The sequence below is a fragment of the Fusarium graminearum genome, chromosome 1 (assembly GCF_000240135.3).
Source record: "Fusarium graminearum PH-1 chromosome 1, whole genome shotgun sequence".
Classification (NCBI taxonomy): Eukaryota; Fungi; Ascomycota; class Sordariomycetes; order Hypocreales; family Nectriaceae; genus Fusarium; species Fusarium graminearum.
Genome location: NC_026474.1, coordinates 7,452,774 through 7,471,339, shown reverse-complemented (window position 1 = coordinate 7,471,339; position 18,566 = coordinate 7,452,774). Strand labels below are relative to the sequence as shown.

Here is an 18,566-nt window from a genome sequence, read left to right as displayed (position 1 = left end):
ATACTTGGTGGGTAAACATCCTCAAACTAGATGAGTCTATCATATAGTCTTTCTACATGGAGTTCCAGGTTTCCCTCCATTCTCCTCAGTTTCAGTGAAGTCGAGTTCGAGATGCCTTAATATTCTTCCCGCTCATTTCCACCACAGCGCCTTTGGCTGACCGGTCCACAACTTCAACTTCAATCTCCTCCAAGGGAAGTAAAGTAAAATAGTTGTCTGACCATGTCAATGGAACTACGTCGTTGCCCTTTCTATCCACAAGGTTGAGCTGGACGAATACCGCTGGAACTGGGCTCGTGTTCTTCACTCGAATGTTCCACTTTCCAGCAGTTTTACCAGCGGAGTGCTTGAGAGTAATGGTTGCTTGATCCATCTTATTCAGGGCAGTAAAATCGGCGTATTGTTTGACGTCGGAGTAGTACCATGTCGTGGATGTCCAGTTGACTACGTCTTTTTGTTTGGACAGCCAGTATGCGTTGCGACTGAGTATCGCGTCGCTGTCATCATCGACCAGGGTCATGCGAAGAACGCCGACATCTTCAATTTTCTTGATCGCGCTGCTAATATCGCCAACTTTTTGAGACTTGTTTGGCTCTGTGGATAGACGCATAGTCTGTTGAGCCATCTCTTTTCCTTTCAAATCCACCAATTTAATGTGAACTGACCGCGGACCTGACTTTTTGAGAGAGCGATTGATCACCCAGATAAAATTGTTAAAGTAGTCAAACGTTACGTGCTCGACACGACTGGCAATCTTGGTACCAAAATAAGTTCCAGCGGGGTGAAGATAATAGTCGAATTGATTCCAGTGAAGACTTGGCCAGGCGTTGTTCAACATCCAGTAAATGATACCGGTGGCTGGGCGAGAAGCGCTCCATTGACTACCGTAGCCTTCAAATTCGGAGCGAACTGCCTCATAGTCCATCATTTGAGCACTGGTAAGATAGTCGTCCAGAGATGTAGGTTTGCCGTAGCGCTTAAACAGTGCCTTGTTGTAGATGGATCGATCATGGAACTGGGAGGTGTCTTGAGACATGTGGTAGAGGCCCTTATTCGGCTTCTTCCACAAATCCTCCATGTCCTTGTTCGTCAGGAATTTGCCTAGACTTCCCTTGGTAGGTGTCCCAACGCCAGCACCCAGCTCTGATCCGAATCCAAACGATGATCCGTATCTCTCGTCTGTCGGTTCACTATCAGACCAGTAGACCGGCGGAACCCAGTCATACGGTCCTTCCATCTTCATCCCAGATGGGCCAAGGGCCTTTGGGTAACCACGCTTTGCAGCCGAAGCTATGATGGGGACTTGCCATCCCGCGTCGCGCAAGCCGTCTAGGTAGATCTTGGTGGCCCGGTCATCAGGCCAGTAATCACTTCCAACTAGAAAGGCGATGACACTCGGGTGGTGTTGCATCATGGCCGCTTCATGTCTCATTGAAGCGTTGACAGTTTTGTAGTCATCGTCGTACCACAGAGGAGGCGGGTCCATGGATAAGTCGTGATTGTAGGGCCAACTTTCCCACCGATCACAACACTCCCAGCCTGCCATTAGCAGAAGACCAAGTTTGTCTGCAATATCGTAGAGCTCAGGCTGTTCCATCTTTCCCTCAAGTCGGATAGTGTTCATTCCCATATCCAGAGTATAGCGTGCAATATCCTCAAAGCGGCGCGGGTCCCAACGTAAGAACATGTCGGACGTGTAGCCACCACCTGTTATCTGGATAGGGTAGCCATTCACGCTAAACATGGTGTCGTTGTGGGAGTTGAGCTCGGAAGTGACGGTCCGGATGCCAAAATTGGTGACAGGGCTCACATCCGAGGTGTCATGTCCGATGGAGTAAGTCAGTTGGGCAGAGTACAGAGGCTGTTCACCCCAGGCAGCAGGCCACCAAATCTCTGGGTTTTGGACTTTTGTAGAAAGCTCAACTGTTGTCGATTCCCCCGCTCCGAGAGTAATAGTCTTCCTAAGTACCGTGAGGAGCTTGCCATCTGGAGATTTGATGTTGGCTTTGGCAACAAATTTGACTGGACTCTCCTTCAAATTGCGAGCCTGAGATTTGACAGTGATGATTGCGTAATGGTTTCGAATCTTCTTGACCGGCGTATCCATATCCACAAGTACGCTTACAGGACCCATAAATACATTGCCCGTCTTCTTGATAGTGATGTCTCTCCATACGCCCGTGCCATTATCAGGTGGATAAGGATTCCAATCGACAAATCCGACAGCAAAGTCATATTGATAGTCTGTAGGATAGACCTTAACTACAAGTGCGTTTTTCTTGTCAACGAGAGGGGTGATGTCGTATGTATGACCGCCATAAGAACCAGACTGCGTGACATTGTCGGCGATTTGCTTGCCATTGAGGTACAAGTCTGCAGCGGGGGTGATTCCGTTGGTCTGTAAAAAGTAATGCACATCGCCGGATTTGTCTTTTGTCGCCAAGTCGAATTGATTGCGATATACCCACGGAACATGGAAGAGACTGTCATCGAAGTGCGCGAGATTGTCAGAGTACCAGAGACCATCGCGACCGTCTAATTTGTAGGTGCCTTCGGCCAGGAGACAGGCCATAAGTGTACACCTAGATACAGGTGCATGGTGCCAGGAAGAAGTGTCGACATTGGGCAAAGAAAGTGATTTGGTGTTTCCGGCAACTTTGTTCACCTGCTGGATGTCCCAGTTGGGGATTGCATCCTGTTTACCAAAGTCGGTGGCCAGTGGTTTGCTGTTTGTCGCGACAGCCGTACCAACGAGGAATAGCAAAAAGGCAATCATTGTCTGTTGACCACTCAATCAGTGTTGTCAAACAACTGGCGTGGTTGGAAGATAAGAAAAGCAAGCAATCTACGGCTGTTATGAACATGAACTTGCTCCCAATGTACCCTAGTTCTATGTGCTACGTTACCGCGAAACTAACATGTTACGTTACTCTAAAAGTTCATGCATATAGCTCGCCGGGTATATTGGCTTGCCAAGTGGCGTTTATGCATGTATCTCGCGATCCGAGCAGAGTTTGAACGGGGACAAGCCCCCCGCATTTCTCAGGCCTGGCGATGAGATCCTGATCCGGATGGGATCAACAATACTCTGGCTCCTGGCCAATTTGGAGCGGGGTTGACATGTCAGTAGAAATCACATGGTTATAGGTAATTAGATAATATCTCAGTCCTATCAAGACATTCTAGTAACTGACAGGCCTTATTGATTACACGCTCATAACTCTTATATATGATACAATTTGGGCTTAAACTAGGCACCGACGTCCTTACCGGAAGTAGATACGGCGCAAGCCAACGAGCTTCCTATAGAGATCGATAGCATGATCTACCAAAGGTCTCTGAGAGACATCCAAGAGACTCTAAAAGTCCATATCAAAAACTACTACGAGGTACTCAAGTATATTTCTAGGTGGGCAGATATCCCCTTTAGAGTTACATGCCAGAAAGACCTATTCTCAAACTCTGAAAGGTCCGAAATCGTTAGATATGTTGTCGAACGTCACATTGTTCTTGGAGAGCAGCTGTCTCCAAAATAGAAAAGGCTAGGGATTCGTGCAGCATGCCCTGTTTCAGAATGTTCTCTGTCCGACAAGCATGGTCGACTCAATCATTACGAACTCCGTGAACCAGGAGAAGGGTCAGTGGGTGGAAATGAAGTTCAGATCACATTTCAGTGCCCGTATCATGGCCGCCACAGAGTTCGATCATCCTCTTCCACAGATCTCAGACGTCTTGAAGCCAATGCACCGTCACGCAATCTAATCCGCAGCATGAGTCACCTCCTTGACACCGAGACTCATCACATTCGTGTAACAGGTTCGGATTATGCGGGACTATACAAAGAAGCCTTTCTGTATCGGCCTTTGGCAGAATGGTCGGTAGTGACGGGCCATGCAGCTCAACGCACGCCTCACATCCTCTACTCTCCTCTGGTTCTGGACTGGAGCGATGCCAAATTGACAAAATCTTTGTATCTCCAGGGGGATAGTTATGAGTCGATGAAACTGTTTGGGGTATACGGTTTGGTGGGATACTGCAAAATGGGTAAAGGGACAGACGTGGATAACTCAGTACGATTGCATGCACTTTGGCTGGAGGTTGGTAAATGGTTCGAGGACCCAAAGATGCTTTTTCGCGCGTACTTGGACTCCTTTTCTCCTGCGTTGAATTCTTTATTGCCAATACCAGGTGGTTCGGTGGGCACAGAGCCTGGTTCATGACGCGTGTTGGGTGGGATGATGGCGATATGACTGTAACGAGTTAGTAACTTTGAGAGAGAAAGACAGACATATGAGATTTGAGTGACTTACGTTATTGATAAGCTTCCTCCACCAGTGCCGGTCTCGTATAGCCAGAGACGCGACACGCCATCTTTCAGGCGGCGGTTGCGATATTCGTGATTTTTTTTCGCGAGAGATGATGTTTGCTAAGTGGTGCGGTTTGATCGATAGCAGCATATCAGATAAAGTTCGGCTAGGAGTGGTAGCTTGAGACTTGGGTAATTTCTTCTGTCTCATCTTGGGGTGATTGCTTCTTTTGGTAGTGGCAGTAGTGGCAGCAGCAGTGGCCCCACGTCTTCGTACACGCGCCATTGTTAGTGGAGGAGGGTGTAAGGAAAAGGATGGATCGTCTATTTTTGGAGGAGTGCTGGGAGGGAAATGGGGTGGACTAGACTAAAAACAAGCGCCCTCTCACTCGTCTCTTATGATTAGTCATCAGATCGCGTCCTTATCGTGGGGGTTCAAATAAACAGCCTCAAAAGTTTAATCTAAATAGTATAGTAATCGACTATCTTGTAGGTATATCACACATATTCTTGTTGCATTGCCAGCGGCGCAGATTCCTGAACTTGGTGGACCTGCAGCTTCAACCCTTTGAATTCCCTCGCAGGTAGTCGCATCTCAAACATTTGGTCAATCTCTATCGCGCTTCGTCCCTTCATCTCAGGAACAAATAGCCATGCCAGGACAGCGCCGATGACAGAAGTGCCACAAAACACAAAGGCTGTCTTGGCCCCAAGAGCTGCCTTGTCTCGACTGAATAGCATGGGCAACACAATAGCCAAGGTGATGGAGAATCCCTTCTCGGCTATACTGGCCAACCCTTGGGTAAGCGATCGGAGTTGAAGTGAACTTGTTTCTCCTACGATAGCAAAACCAGCGGGCCAGGCTCCCAAACCACAAATTATGATGACAGACATCATGAGACCACCTGCAACCCAAGTGAGCGCCTCGCTAGACCAGAAGCCAGTAATACCCATAGCTCCCCAGAGGACTGCAGCTATGGCCATAGAAGGAATAATCATGTTGCGACGTCCAGTGCGTGAGAGAAGCCAGAATCCGATGGCATTGCCAAACATTCCTGCAACAACACCAGCAGCCATGAATACCAGCGATGGAGTGCTCGCCATTCCCATACTTCGAAGGAACAGGTTTGCGCTGGAAAGAAGCTCCATTCCAAAGAGTGGAGGTAAGATGGAAGCAAGACCGACGATCAGAGTTCTTCGCAAGTTTGTTCCCCGGAGACAAGACCAGTATGTCGCAGATGCGGTGTTGGCCTTTTCCTCCTCAATGGTAGCTCGGATACGTTCGAGTTGACTGTAAGGGTTGATCTTGGGTGCGTAAAGTCGAGTTGCTGATTTGATAGCGCGCTCCTCCTGTCCGGTTCTGATAAGATGCGCTGGACTCTCTGGCATGAAGATAGAGAGAATAAGAGGTCCGAGGGCGAGTATCCACTGCGATCCAAACGCTCCAAGATATCCTGAATTTCCTTCGATACTGTTGATAGCAAGCGTGACGAGTAAACCTATCAATTGGCCGAGTAAAGTGAAGACGGGAAACAAGGCCATGGCTGATCCACGTAAAGCTGTAGGTGTGTTTTCTGACACCCAAGTGACACAGGCGCCCCTGATAATACCAACAGTAAATCCTTGGATGGTTAGACCAGCTGTAAGAAGCGTGCGCTTTGTGTCTAGAGGTTCGGGAATGTGTGAGAAGAACATGCAGGCGATGGCAACAGCAGAGACAAGAGTGCCCATCATGAGCGTGAACTTTCGCCCAATTTTGTTTTGTAGCCAGCCTCCAAGTAGTGACCCGATTGCTGCACCAGCTGGTGGGAGACCTAGCCATAGAGACAACCAGTTACCAGGAGTGTCCATCTGGCCATGAATCATTTCTCCGTAATCTTTCAGGAAGCTGTCTGTGCCGACAATGGCACCGACAATGACAAGATCATAACCCCATCCGATAATGGGAATGCTCATCGCCAGACAATAACATGCGACCTTGGGATAAAGCTTGATGGCCTGTCGCAGAGGCATTTGTCCATCATCATTGTCTTTTGGGTTTTCGCTCTGTGCAGAAGCAGACGCTGAATAGCCAAAGTCTTGTGTTTGAGAAGTGTATGGGTTGTATGATGTGATGTCTTCTTCATTTTGGGGAACTTGTTGCCAGGATCTCGATGTTTCCATCTCATGCATTGTCGGCTTAATTGGATCGCTGTCGCGACGGTCGTGATAACTCATTGTGGCGGATAGATTGGCGCGATCGGAGAATTGTTAACGAAGCGAAATTGAGTTGAACGTTGCACCGTACGGACTAGTGATCGGAGTGTTTAGAGACTAAAATTGTCTGATGATGCTAAAAAATGAAGTTGGGAAAGGAGGATTGCTGGGGTATTAAATTATCGCATTCTCGCATTTTGCCCCCTCGGACTTGAAAGCTGCCCTACGGACCTCAAGCAATGGTAGAGTCGCAGTAAAATCCCAGCGTGAATCCTTCGATAGACGATGCAACCCTAAGGATTTCTGGACCAATTGGCGAAGCCTCTGGTTGCAAATGAAACAAGGATGGCTTATTTGCTGACATGGCGCAGTCAAAGTGGAGGGACCTAATCCTTGTCGTTAGCCCTACGGACCTCGGACAAGTGAGGCTGGAGTGTTTGGGAACGGGATTGAAGGATGAGCAAAGGATGGATCTCATCAGAAATTCCACAAGCTTCGCTTTGAGCAAGGAGAACATAGACTGAATTGTCGCTATATAATATATGACGTTGAGATAACAGTAGTGTTTATATCTTGGACATGGTCCGCTTAATCCACAGTTGGCCGTGACTCTCCAATCGATACATGAGGCGGTCACATTCTTTAAGCTTAAATCTCCAAGATAACGTTCTCGGAGACACGCTTATCGGGAAAATTGTTTAACATTGTCGGCATTGACAACTAGCTCGATCTCTGCCGCACTAGCAAATGCAAGGATTATCCGTAGGAGTTACAAGAACCTGCAGCTTATCCGTCGGACTTGGCCACCAGGCGGACAAATGAGCCGAATCATTGCCTCTCATGCTAGAGATCCGACTAAAGAACCATGGATTGATAATACTCTTGGCAGGGTTATGGACGAATATGTAAGGTCGTCGTAGCAGTCGATGCAACAAAGATTACAGATACCACTCTACTAGTCCTCATTTTGTTCAGATCGTCAGTAACAGCCCACTGCCAGCACAACTGCTCAACATATTCACATCAACGTGTCACAAGAGACCCATTAGTCTTCAGGATGGACCAAAAACCTATCTGCCAGATTATCACGCCTGTTGGCATGTTAGGCTATGGCTTTGACGAAAAACTCATCCATCAACAACTTACTCGCCTTACTTCGAATGACGTACCCACAGCCATGATCATGGACTCTGGGTCTACTGATAGCGGGCCACAGAAATTAGCCCTTGGGTCTATGTCATGTCCTCGTTCAGCGTATGCTCAAGATCTCACAAAGCTGCTTCGCCTTGTTCATACTTTTCAAGTGCCACTAATTTTTAGTTCTGCTGGCGGCGATGGTACTGATGAGCACGTACAAATTATGCAAGATATTATCCGTGAAATTACAGAGGAGGAGGGAAATAGGTCAGTCGTCAAAGGCTTCAATGAACGTGACGTATAATAACTTTCTTACTATAGTGATTACTCCTTCAACGCTATTTCTTTATTTTCCAGCATCGACAAGACAACAATTCTCGAACGCTTCAACCAAGGTCGTCTTACAGGATGTGGACCATGCGTTTCCCCCGCAGACGAGAACGAAATCAAATTTTCACTCCACGTAGTGGCTCAAATGGGTTACGAACCTTTCCTCGACGCGATGAATGCCAATCCAGACTTCGACGTCATCATCGGCGGCAGAGCCTATGACCCATCCCCATACGCTGCATACTGCGTACACCAACTGATGCGCCAGACGAGTGGTTTGAGTGATGAGCAACTCCATTCCAGCTTGGGGGGTTTCCTACACATGGGAAAGATTCTAGAATGCGGAGGGCAATGCTCTACTCCAAAGTCTCATGGAGCTGTAGCAACTGTATACGCGACGGGGCTCTTCGACGTCAGGCCTACCGCCCCGGATTCAAAGTGTACCCCTCTTTCCGTCGCTGCTCATACACTCTATGAGAATACAAGACCAGATATCTTGAAGGGGCCTGGAGGCTCTATTCATCTCCAAGACTCCAAATATGAGCAGTTGTCTGACGGAAGGTCTGTTCGCGTCAGTGGCAGCAAATATCGCTCTTCGGAAGAAGACGGACTGCCTTATCAGTTCAAGCTCGAAGCTGCGCGAATCGTTGGATATAGATCCATGTTCATGGGCAGCATCAACGACCGTTAGTCATCCAATCCGTGCTGTTGAAAGAGATTTTAACTTTTGTTTGCAGACATCCTCATACCTCAGATCGACAAGCTACTCGCCCGTGTCAAGCTCTACGTCGCTCAACAACACACCGAACCTACAAGCGAATGGAAGCTAGACTTTCACGTTTATGGAAAAGGTCATTCTAGTCCCATCGGACTTGGACAGCTCTTCATCGTTGGCGAGGCACTAGCTTCGACTCAAAAGTTGGCAAATAGCATTGCTTCCAAGGCCAGAGTAGGCATGATTGTAAGTTCTTTGGCATAATTTCACAACACAGCTAATTTATAAAAGCACGCACCATACCCTGGGCAAAAGGCTACAGCCGGTAACTTCGGATTCGGTCTTGGCGGGCTTATGGAGGTTGAGCTAGGCCCTTGTGCCGAATTCTCTCTCTACCACCTCATGGACCTGGATCCCGGCGAGCAGCGTTTATTCCCTGTCAACAGCAACATGCCTCAGAAACTCGAAGGGCCGTTATTGCGAGGCACCATCTCCAGGATCGGCAAGGGATCGTCGAAGCTGAGAAACAAGAACTTGATTGAGATCGAAACTACTATTGACCCGCGTTCTCAAGGTGCTGAACATATCGCACCCAGTCCGGACCAACCTATCCAGGATCCCAAGATTCTTTCAGATCTCTGTCGTATTCTCCGTTCCAAGAATGCCGGTCCATATGAAATTACTATAGATGCGATGTTCTCGTCAAAGACCAACTACGATACGATCAAAGCATCCGGTATTCTGTCATCGAGTAAGGTAGCAAATGCTATTGGGATCACCGAGGAGGACGTCATATGGATTGGTTTCTTTGATCCCGCATTATCCTTCAAGGTCACAATTCCTAGAATCAGAATGGGAGTGAGAAAGTCGGCTGGTGGCTTCATGGAGAACGATATACATGGTTCGCAAGAGCATATTGGGCTTGCTAATATGAAGCTACCTGAGAACCTCTTTAGTCGTTAGCGTTTTGTCCCTCGTAGTTAGTTCATAACAAAGATCTTTACGGAGCAATGAATTCTTTACCGTTATTGCTGTATAAATCCAGATGCAAGCGTCGGGTGGACATTGCTTAGTCCGCTGCACTAGCCCCCTTGTAACTGAATGTGGAGTTCGAACCAGGTTTTCGATTCGCTGTATCGCTAGGAATCACTTTCTGTAAGAGGTGTTTGACAAACATGCTGAGAGATGGTACATGAGTCTTGATTAAGCTCACTTTGTATTAGAACTATATGTGGCGTTGTAGGCCAACTGTATATATTGCACCTCCATGTATGCCTTCTCGCCCGTCGTTAATTAACACCGGATGCATTCCACAATTCGGAGCTGCAAGATCACAAGCATGAGAAATAAATAAAGGGGGTTTGGACCATTTCCTCCGCACTACGACAGTACGGCTGTAGGTTCGGATCTGACGACTCTTTACTGGTGCCCTAAGCCATCCTAATAACCTTTCCATTACATTGCCTGCTGAACAACAGAATCGATGATGCCTGTAGTAGATCCTCGGGGTTCCAGAAAAAATGTCCGCTGGAGGCATGATGGATGAAATCATTAGGTCATCTTAGGCTGCTTAGACTATACTATTTAGGCTATTTATTTCCGTAACCTACGACTTAGGGGTCAATCTCTCTGCTGCCCAGTAGTAGATATTTGTGAAAGATTTCGGGCAGGTGCATATGTCGCTGCCTGTCACAGTCACTGCCTTGTGGAACGAAAACGTCACGTGCCCTGATTCACAGCTGCCTCCTACTCACGGCTCCTGCCCTCGCATTTTCCCATTTTCATTCTGCTATTATCACTGTCAAGCCAAGAGGGGAAGCGCACCGGTAATTCAGTCATGATAACGTTCAGGGCCACACATCTGATATCACAGAGATCATGACCGAACATCTAGACGACCTGTCGGCCGCCGACACACCAACGACCTTCCAAAGCTTCCCCAAACTGCCTACCGAGGTTCGACTTAGGATCTGGAAGCACGCATGTTTCCCTCGGTCTCAGATCGATCACGGTATTCATTACGTCACTGTCAACATCGTGCATGAGGATTTTGAGGGAGAGGACATAGTTACCTCCGACAATAACCTGGAAGGCTACGATGAAGAATCTACCGTAGAAAGCGATGACGATGGCTACGTCACCCTGACGGCTCCGAAACTCCCTTTCGACGATCCAGCCGGACGCAGCTCCAACGCATCGGCCTGTCTTTGGGATGCCGGCCTTTCGACCGCTTGCCATGAGTCTAGGCTCGCTTTCGCAGAGTATCATAATCTCAAAGGCTGGCGAGAACTTCGAGAGAAACCAATCAACACAACACAGACAAACCTATGGTACCACCAAGCCTACCCCTCGACCCTCGTCCCCCACAAAAGAGATAAGAATTGGTGCCCGATGACTGTTCCTCTCTTTGATATCTTTTGCATCGACATGAGCAGCATCAAAAAGCTGCCAAAAAGTCTATACAGCATGAAGCTGCTCACACCATTCCTCAGCACACGAACTTTCACAATCAGGGAGAGCTGGAACATCGCCATAAAGTACGACAAGAGTTGGAACAAAAAACTCGTGCCCCAAGAGTACCGACTGAAGCGTGAAAACACCCCGCGGGGACGTCTTGCGAACTGGCTTGACAGGTTCAATGATGAGGTCATTCCCAAACCAAATGTCTGGATCATCGACGACAATGTTGAGTGGGTTGCGAGGGGGGAGCAGACATACACCCCGGTGTACCGTGATTGTGATGGAGAGTATGTCCAGATCGACTGGGAGGATGCTCGTCGCGATGGAGCCAAGGGAGATGTCACACGTTTTTTCGAACGTTTGAGCGACGTATTGGACGACGAGATTGATTACGTTCCATTTCGCACAAAGCAGATTGTGAAGCTTCTTGTTCGCAAAGACAACGAGATACCCCGGGACCCAAACAAAGAGCTTGAGTTGCGTTCCGATGAATGATCTTGGAACAAAGATGGGGATCAAATCAAAGCACTGATACCAGTGATGAAGTGGATCATTGAAATGGGTATCGGGGTTGTTTTAGCTGCCCAGAAGGAACAATCAGGGTGTTCAACGTACTTGGAAGGAAAAGGCGTATTTGTGCCAATAAGTTGAAAGTCAGATGGGGCACTCCAAGCCATGATCACCGCAGTTCAATGGGTTGTAGCATACCGGAAGTATAATTCAAGCTTATACTGCCGAGATATCATAATGAACCTGTCCTAGCCCGATGTGAACACATTTGACTGCATATCCTGACCTCTGAACGTAATATCACAAAACCTACCTACTGGGTAGCAGAAAAGTTAACCTCCTAAGTCTTAGGTTACAGAATAAATAGCCTAAAGAGCATAGTCTAAGTAGCATAAGCTGATCTACTAATTTCGTCCCTTATGCTTCCAACGGCCAATTTTCCTCTGATACCCTGAGGCCTACCTACCTAATTTTAAAGAAATCAGCAGGCGGTTTCATGGAAAACAATATACATGGCTGGCTCACAAGAACATACCGGGCTTGAATATGAGGTCACCTGAAAACCTATTTGTTCGATAGCGTGTTGGACGATGTCCTTCTTTTAAACGTTGTTTAGGTATTTTTTAGGCGGAATATGTCGTTCGTTACAGTTACAAAGATGTTTTCGGAGTAATATGTTCCTCGCCGTTATTCCCGTGTAAATCCAGAGGTAGCATCTGACGGACATTTCTTAGTCCGCTGCTCCATCCCCCTTGTCGCCGAATGTGGAGGTCGAACAAGGTTAGTTTGCGATTCGCTGTTTATGAGATTGACAGTCAGAAGAATCACTTAATTTCGAATCACATCATTTGATACGGTTGGTTATACACAGCCAGGGTCTTCATCTCTGATCTTAGTATCTCTTTCTTTCGTTCTGTCTCCTTTTTTTTTGTTTTGTTGTTTTTAGTCAACGCGTATATAGAATGTCAATAACCTCGGAAAAACCACCCCATCCTTGTCAGTGTAGTCCGCAACCTGCGAATTCCCATTACTAAAATCCAGGAATTCCCGAGCCCTTAAGGTTGGAAGAAGCAGTCTAGAGTAAGTTAGAGACAATATTTGCAAAGTATCTTGAGGTTGCTTACGCATGCAAATGATTTGATGCTCGAAAGACCGAAACCAATCCCGGCGGTATAGCCCAAGCAAGTTGGTATGTTGTTTTTAGGGTAGGCCAGCTCACCACCAACCCCACAATGATCATCGGCATAGACGATGCAGGCTGTGTCTGGCTGAACAAGAATAGACGAGGGCTGGAACTTCTCGCCATCACAAGCTCCTTTATCAGCACCTCCGTTTGTGAACTTATCACACGAGGTGCCTGGCATGTCCTTGCCTAGGACATTGCATCCACCGTCGACACCACCCGAGATGATACGGTACTGTGTGTTTCCCTTTGCAAGGCAGATAGAATCCGTGTAGAGTGTCGCTGTAACTCTGTGTCAGTGCCATGGTCTACAGAGAACACAGCGGTACTTGTACGACTTACCTTCCCACGCTGCAGCAGGCGTCAACACTGCTGAAAGAACTGCAAGACTGATACCGGCAGAGAAGTGCATAGTGATGGTGATGATAGTAACTTGGAAGATAGTTGTAGAGTGATGTAGAAGATAAAAAGTAACGATGGGTAGAGACGAAGCCTTTTATAGTAGTTGAGAAGATTAACATTAGAATCTCAAGGTAAGATCTTACACTGTCAAGTCAGAAAGACTGAACACAGCTGATTTCATAGCCTCGAGCTAGCTGACTGGGTCTAGAGTTCACAGCCTCTTCCTCATGGTTAGACTCGTAAACGAACTGTCAACCCCGTATGTTGAAGTTGCAGCTGGGCATGTCCAAAGCACAAGCAGGATTCCTGAAGGATCTCTTCTGTATTATGTGTATGCTAGCGCTGACATCTATGGCTCCAACTGCCTCAAGCTTGGACAGGTTTCTCACGACAACCAATAGATAAATGGTACAAGGCTTAACAACTACCGAAATCAAGGTGGAGCTAGCCTGTCCTTGTTGATATCAGATGATTGGAGGCTTAGATATGTTTGAATATTTCCTTTACATTCCCGGTTCTAAAATTAGACGAGGCATCGATACAGAGAGACATTCTTCTTCTTTCTTGGATTGTGCTGGCAAATCCACGTCTGGATTGTCAGTCTAGCAAACCATGTGATAAGAAACGACTGCCTTGCAAGACAGAAACAGGTTGGTTGATGGATTGAGAATATACAAGGTAGATGTCCCTTGCATCTCCTTGAACAATGTTCCGAACAAGGTCGGCTCTTATTACATAACCTACCTAGTCTGGTCTATATGCATGACTCATCGCCCCGAATATCCTCAATAATGCCGCGCGGACAAGGAAAAGTCCGCGATAATAATAGTTAAATATTTGTCAATCTCTCCGACACAGACCCAAGATATGACATAATTGTCTCACGGCACTTCATTCTCTTTACTAAAATGGCTATTCCACAAAGACAAACTCCTCCGATCGAGGAGCTCCGTCAATTTTACGTTGGCAAAAATATCCATCATGTTCCCAAACCAGCGGTTATTCTCGACAAGGCTAGGATCGCTCGCCATTGTCAGTCCATGCTGGACTCTGTCGATGCACTAGGCCTCGATTTCCGTGCCCATGTCAAAACTCACAAGGTCAATCCCACGTCGATACCCAGAGTCTAAGTGCTAATTTCTGCAGACTATAGAAGCCGCTCGTCTTCAATTTGGACAAGGCAACCGTGATGTGAAGCTCATTGTGTCCACAATATCCGAGATCGAACACCTTCTACCTCTGCTCAAAGAATACAAGGAAGCAGGTCGTCGACTCGACATCCTTTACGGTCTGCCCCTTCCTCGCTCTCAGATCCCACGTTTGGCAGCCTTGGGTGCAGAGTTAGGCCCGGACACTATTTCCGTCCTCATCGACCATCCAACTCAACTCCAATCCGTTAAAGCCTTTTCTCAGCACGCCAAATTTCCCGCAAAGGTGTTCTTAAAGGTCGACACCGGCTATCACCGCGCAGGACTCCCGCCGCTGTCACTAAACAAGAATGGGTTGATCGAATCCCTTGCGCAGCTCGAGGCGAATGGGGAGGCCGAGCTGTTAGGACTGTACTCGCATAGTAGTCTGAGCTACAAGGACTCGACTGCAGAACAAGCCATGGCCAACTTGGAGGGCGAAATCCAAGGATGTCTCGATGCCGTCAAGGCTCAAGCGCACTTGTTCGCAAAAAACAAAGAGATCATCATCAGTGTTGGTGCTTCACCTCAAGTCACTGCTGCCGAAAACCTAGCGACTTCGGACGGAGATCTTTCGCCTGCGGCCGAGTCACTCCGAAAGGCCATCAAAGTTGTTACCACTGGTCAGCCTGGTGGCCTGCAGACAAAACTCGAACTACATGCAGGCGTTTACTCCATTCTTGACATGCAGCAGGTTTCCACTAATTCGAGAAGAAACTTGGGCTCACACGAAGAAGAGATTGCCATTTCCGTCATTGCGGAAGTGTGCAGTACATACAATGATGGTGAACGAGCTCAACCAGAAGCCTTGGTTGCTGTTGGTACACTGGGATTAGGTCGTGAACCTTGTGCTGCTTACGCAGGCTGGGGAGTAGTGAGCCAGAGGTCTTATGAGGCCGGGAAGAATAAAGAGCGACGGTTGATTGTTGACAGAGTAAGCCAGGAGCATTCAATCTTGGCTTGGGAGCATGCTGATGACGAGGATACGTCTGGGTTACCGCCTCTGCCGCTCGAAGTTGGGCAAAACGTTGCCATTTTCCCGAATCATGCTTGTGTCACTGGGGCTCTTTACGGATGGTATCTTGTTGTCGACTCATCTCAAGGTGATGCGGAAAGGATTGTTGATGTTTGGATAAGAGCTAGTGGGTGGTGAGGCAACTTGAGATAGAATTTTGACGTCTACATCTAAAGCGAGACCTTCATAATTGCCGGTTCATCTCTGATGCCAGCAGCTTCATACAGGGCTCAGGAGGCCTACACCGTTAACTATGCGAAATCTTGAGCCAGCAATCTGGCCAGTGACTGGGACGAAATGGTTCTTGAGTGCGCGTTAGAGGAGCTGTTCTAAAATATATTTGCTTTACGACGACATGCTCAATCTTGTGAAAGTCAAGGATGAACAGAGTCGCGAGACAATGGCTTCTGGTACCCCGTTACTTCAATAATTTGTTTGAGGTAACAACAGGCAACAACCAAGGGTTCAGTTCACTCTCTTTGCATCATCTAATCTCTTCCGCCGCTACCTTGCAGACAAGTACCCGATCAAAGACCTTCGCAAGGTCAGGAGGACCTACCACAGTGGCGGATACTTTGTCACCACGTGCCCAGCCTGTCTCTGATCGTGTCTCACCCCGTTGACGCCCGGCCCTGCATCCGCTGGCACGAGCCCTGACCCAAGACAGAGACCAAGTATTTTGATGCTAGTATCACTATTGACAAGGACGATCAGTCCCTTATCTCCCTCATGGATTCACTTGTAAGAGCGCGTCTGTCTTCGTTTTGAGTGGGAGGAAGGCGACGTTATGGTGAATGGTAGTATGCAAACGTGGACTGCATTCGAACGTGGTGCTTTGTGGGAGGTGTGGAGAGTTCATGTTGAGACAGCCATAGGTACGTATTGGATATTCCGTTTTGGGGTGACACTGAAACTGGTCTCATGTGATAGCTGAGTTGGTACTTAAATTGTCAATCAAGTCTTTGAATGATATATCTATTTTCTCTATCTCAAGACGTAGGTTAAGGATTAGCATAATGTAGTTATCAAGTTGTTATTTGAGAACCAACTTTATAACCAAAATCACATATATATCAAAAACGATCTAAGGTTTGTGTATTGCGATATGTACTGTTCAAGGCGCCACCAATCACATAATGACATACTCGGTGAATTCCTCCGCTGACACACCGGCTGAAAACAGCCCTTGTGACAAGCTGCATGCGCGTGATATCAGCCGTAATATATATGGTATAACTCTGCTTATCTGCAGCGTTTGCTGTTACTTGGCCCCGCCCCGCTACCGCGCTTGTGCTCCCAACAACCTAAACTTGACACAACAACCAACGTAAACACCATGGCACCCCGCGCTGCACATACACACGGGCACGCGATTCCTCTTGGGGCAAAGCGACGCTTTCCGATGTCTGCGACAAGCTCTGTTATCGATGTTGACGAGCAGGAGCTACTTTTACAGCCAGAGGAGCGCGATGATGAGGACGACACTAAGGCGGCTGATGAGTACAGCCCATGGCGTCATCACTTTCGATTGCTTCTGCTGGGATATCTATCCTTCATCTTTTTGAAACTCTCCCCAAATATGTTCAATACGCTCCTCAGCCAGATTTTGGAGGGTATTCTATGTCGGCAATATCATGGAACCTCTGATCCAACTTCTGACCCGCGCTGCAAGGATGAGGACGTGCAAGGCGAATTGTCCATCATTCTCAGCATGAAGGCAACGTTTGAGCTTCTTCCGACTGTTATTTTCAGTATACCTTATGGCCTTGCAGCAGATGTGTATGGTCGCAAGCCGGTTCTCATAATAGCTACACTGGGATGCGTCTTGTACGGCTTGGCTGGTCTTGTCATCTGTACGTTTACTCAACTGGATGTCCTGCGCCATCACTAATCAACCTTATGGGCATGTTTCCTAGTATCTTCCCTCTACGTCTACTCTGGGTAGCGCCGATGGTTTCCATCATTGGCGGTGGACCATTAGTCCCAGTAATGATGGTATACGCAATGGCAAGTGATGCAGTCCCAGAGTCACGCAGGTACAGACATCCAATCTCGACCCACATTGATCGATGCTAACAAGCGAAAGATCCGGGGTCTTCGTTGTTTTATCCACCGGACTAGTTGTCGGAACTCTCATAAGTGGACCTGCAATTTACTATCTTATAGGTAGTGGAGAGTGGCCTGCCATCTTCATCTCGCTGGGATTTCAAGTCCTTGGACTCATCACCACCTTTTTTATACCCGAAACTCTGGCTCTCAAGAACGAGCAACCTGAGGCTGGTAATGTTCGTGGACAGACAACCTTTACTCATAAAATTCGCAATGGTAGTCGAGACTTGCTAGCGAAATCGTTCAAGTCTTTACGCGACATTTTCTGGTCCGACTCTACAATAACACTATTCATCTGCAGCTTGCTCTTTATCGACGTTGGTGAAGATATCGGGTCAATTATCACGAAGCAGTATGCGGCTAAACGGTTTCATCTGAGTTGGCCAGAGGTATGAACAGAGATTACTATACCCACTTGGCATGTCTAACTGTCGAATAGGCTGGTGTTATTACTTCGGTAAAAAGCTTCACCCAACTAGGGTTATGTCTTATTGCTCTGCCTTTTGCTCAAAGGGTGATGCGGCGATCCAACGTCCCAGCTATCACTCAGGATGTATGGATCGCTCGGACTTGCGTGGTTGTTCTGGTCATTGCTTATTGTCTGGCTGGCTTTGCCGACAATCTCATCGTGTTTGTCACAGCAATTGTTTTGTCTGCAGTCAACTTCTGTCTGAACCCGGCCCTCCGAAGTCTTCTTCTGACTATGGCACATAGCGCTGGTGCCGGCGCTGTACTTTCGGCTGTGGAAGTGCTGAACGCGATAGCCGCTGTTGTTTCAGGGCCGGTCATGGCTGCTGGCTTTCGCCTCGGAATGGAGTGGGGCGGTAAATGGCTTGGTCTACACTGGTTCATAGCCATGCTCATACTGTTACCTGGTGCTCTCATCGTGGTCTGTATGCGGTTCAACAATGTTGGCCGAAGACAAGACACTCCCGAAGATATTGAGGAAGCCTGAGACGTAACACTCGAACTCGATTAGTTATTTTTATTTATCTTAGAAATGGAGGAGATGAAGG

The 18,566-nt window shown here is 47.6% G+C and overlaps 8 protein-coding genes across 8 annotated transcripts; 4 read left to right on the top strand and 4 right to left on the bottom strand.

Moving 5' to 3' along the window:
• Positions 1–91: 91 nt before the first annotated feature.
• Positions 92–2,776, bottom strand: FGSG_02314 (uncharacterized protein; the record flags this gene model as incomplete). Its single annotated transcript, XM_011319921.1, has 1 exon — positions 92–2,776. One exon carries the CDS (start codon positions 2,774–2,776, stop codon positions 92–94), a length of 2,685 nt encoding a protein of 894 aa, XP_011318223.1.
• Positions 2,777–4,214: 1,438 nt separating this feature from the next.
• On the bottom strand, positions 4,215–4,592 carry FGSG_02313 (uncharacterized protein; the record flags this gene model as incomplete). The annotated part of the gene is made up of 2 exons (XM_011319920.1): positions 4,215–4,250; positions 4,311–4,592. 2 exons carry the CDS (start codon positions 4,590–4,592, stop codon positions 4,215–4,217), a joined length of 318 nt encoding a protein of 105 aa, XP_011318222.1.
• A 212-nt stretch (positions 4,593–4,804) lies between these two features.
• FGSG_02312 (uncharacterized protein) lies at positions 4,805–6,523 on the bottom strand (the record flags this gene model as incomplete). Its single annotated transcript, XM_011319919.1, has 1 exon — positions 4,805–6,523. One exon carries the CDS (start codon positions 6,521–6,523, stop codon positions 4,805–4,807), a length of 1,719 nt encoding a protein of 572 aa, XP_011318221.1.
• A 2,113-nt stretch (positions 6,524–8,636) lies between these two features.
• FGSG_02311 (uncharacterized protein) lies at positions 8,637–9,647 on the top strand (the record flags this gene model as incomplete). The annotated part of the gene is made up of 3 exons (XM_011319918.1): positions 8,637–8,655; positions 8,707–8,930; positions 8,976–9,647. 3 exons carry the CDS (start codon positions 8,637–8,639, stop codon positions 9,645–9,647), a joined length of 915 nt encoding a protein of 304 aa, XP_011318220.1.
• Positions 9,648–10,562: 915 nt separating this feature from the next.
• On the top strand, positions 10,563–11,639 carry FGSG_02310 (uncharacterized protein; the record flags this gene model as incomplete). Its single annotated transcript, XM_011319917.1, has 1 exon — positions 10,563–11,639. One exon carries the CDS (start codon positions 10,563–10,565, stop codon positions 11,637–11,639), a length of 1,077 nt encoding a protein of 358 aa, XP_011318219.1.
• Positions 11,640–12,684: 1,045 nt separating this feature from the next.
• On the bottom strand, positions 12,685–13,249 carry FGSG_02309 (uncharacterized protein; the record flags this gene model as incomplete). Its single annotated transcript, XM_011319916.1, has 3 exons — positions 12,685–12,729; positions 12,779–13,119; positions 13,180–13,249. The coding sequence occupies 3 exons, from the start codon at positions 13,247–13,249 to the stop codon at positions 12,685–12,687; spliced, it is 456 nt and encodes a 151-aa protein (XP_011318218.1).
• An 898-nt stretch (positions 13,250–14,147) lies between these two features.
• FGSG_02308 (uncharacterized protein) lies at positions 14,148–15,579 on the top strand (the record flags this gene model as incomplete). The annotated part of the gene is made up of 2 exons (XM_011319915.1): positions 14,148–14,339; positions 14,386–15,579. The coding sequence occupies 2 exons, from the start codon at positions 14,148–14,150 to the stop codon at positions 15,577–15,579; spliced, it is 1,386 nt and encodes a 461-aa protein (XP_011318217.1).
• Positions 15,580–16,777: 1,198 nt separating this feature from the next.
• FGSG_02307 (uncharacterized protein) lies at positions 16,778–18,505 on the top strand (the record flags this gene model as incomplete). Its single annotated transcript, XM_011319914.1, has 3 exons — positions 16,778–17,294; positions 17,608–17,939; positions 17,990–18,505. 3 exons carry the CDS (start codon positions 16,778–16,780, stop codon positions 18,503–18,505), a joined length of 1,365 nt encoding a protein of 454 aa, XP_011318216.1.
• Between the last annotated feature and the right edge of the window lie 61 nt (positions 18,506–18,566).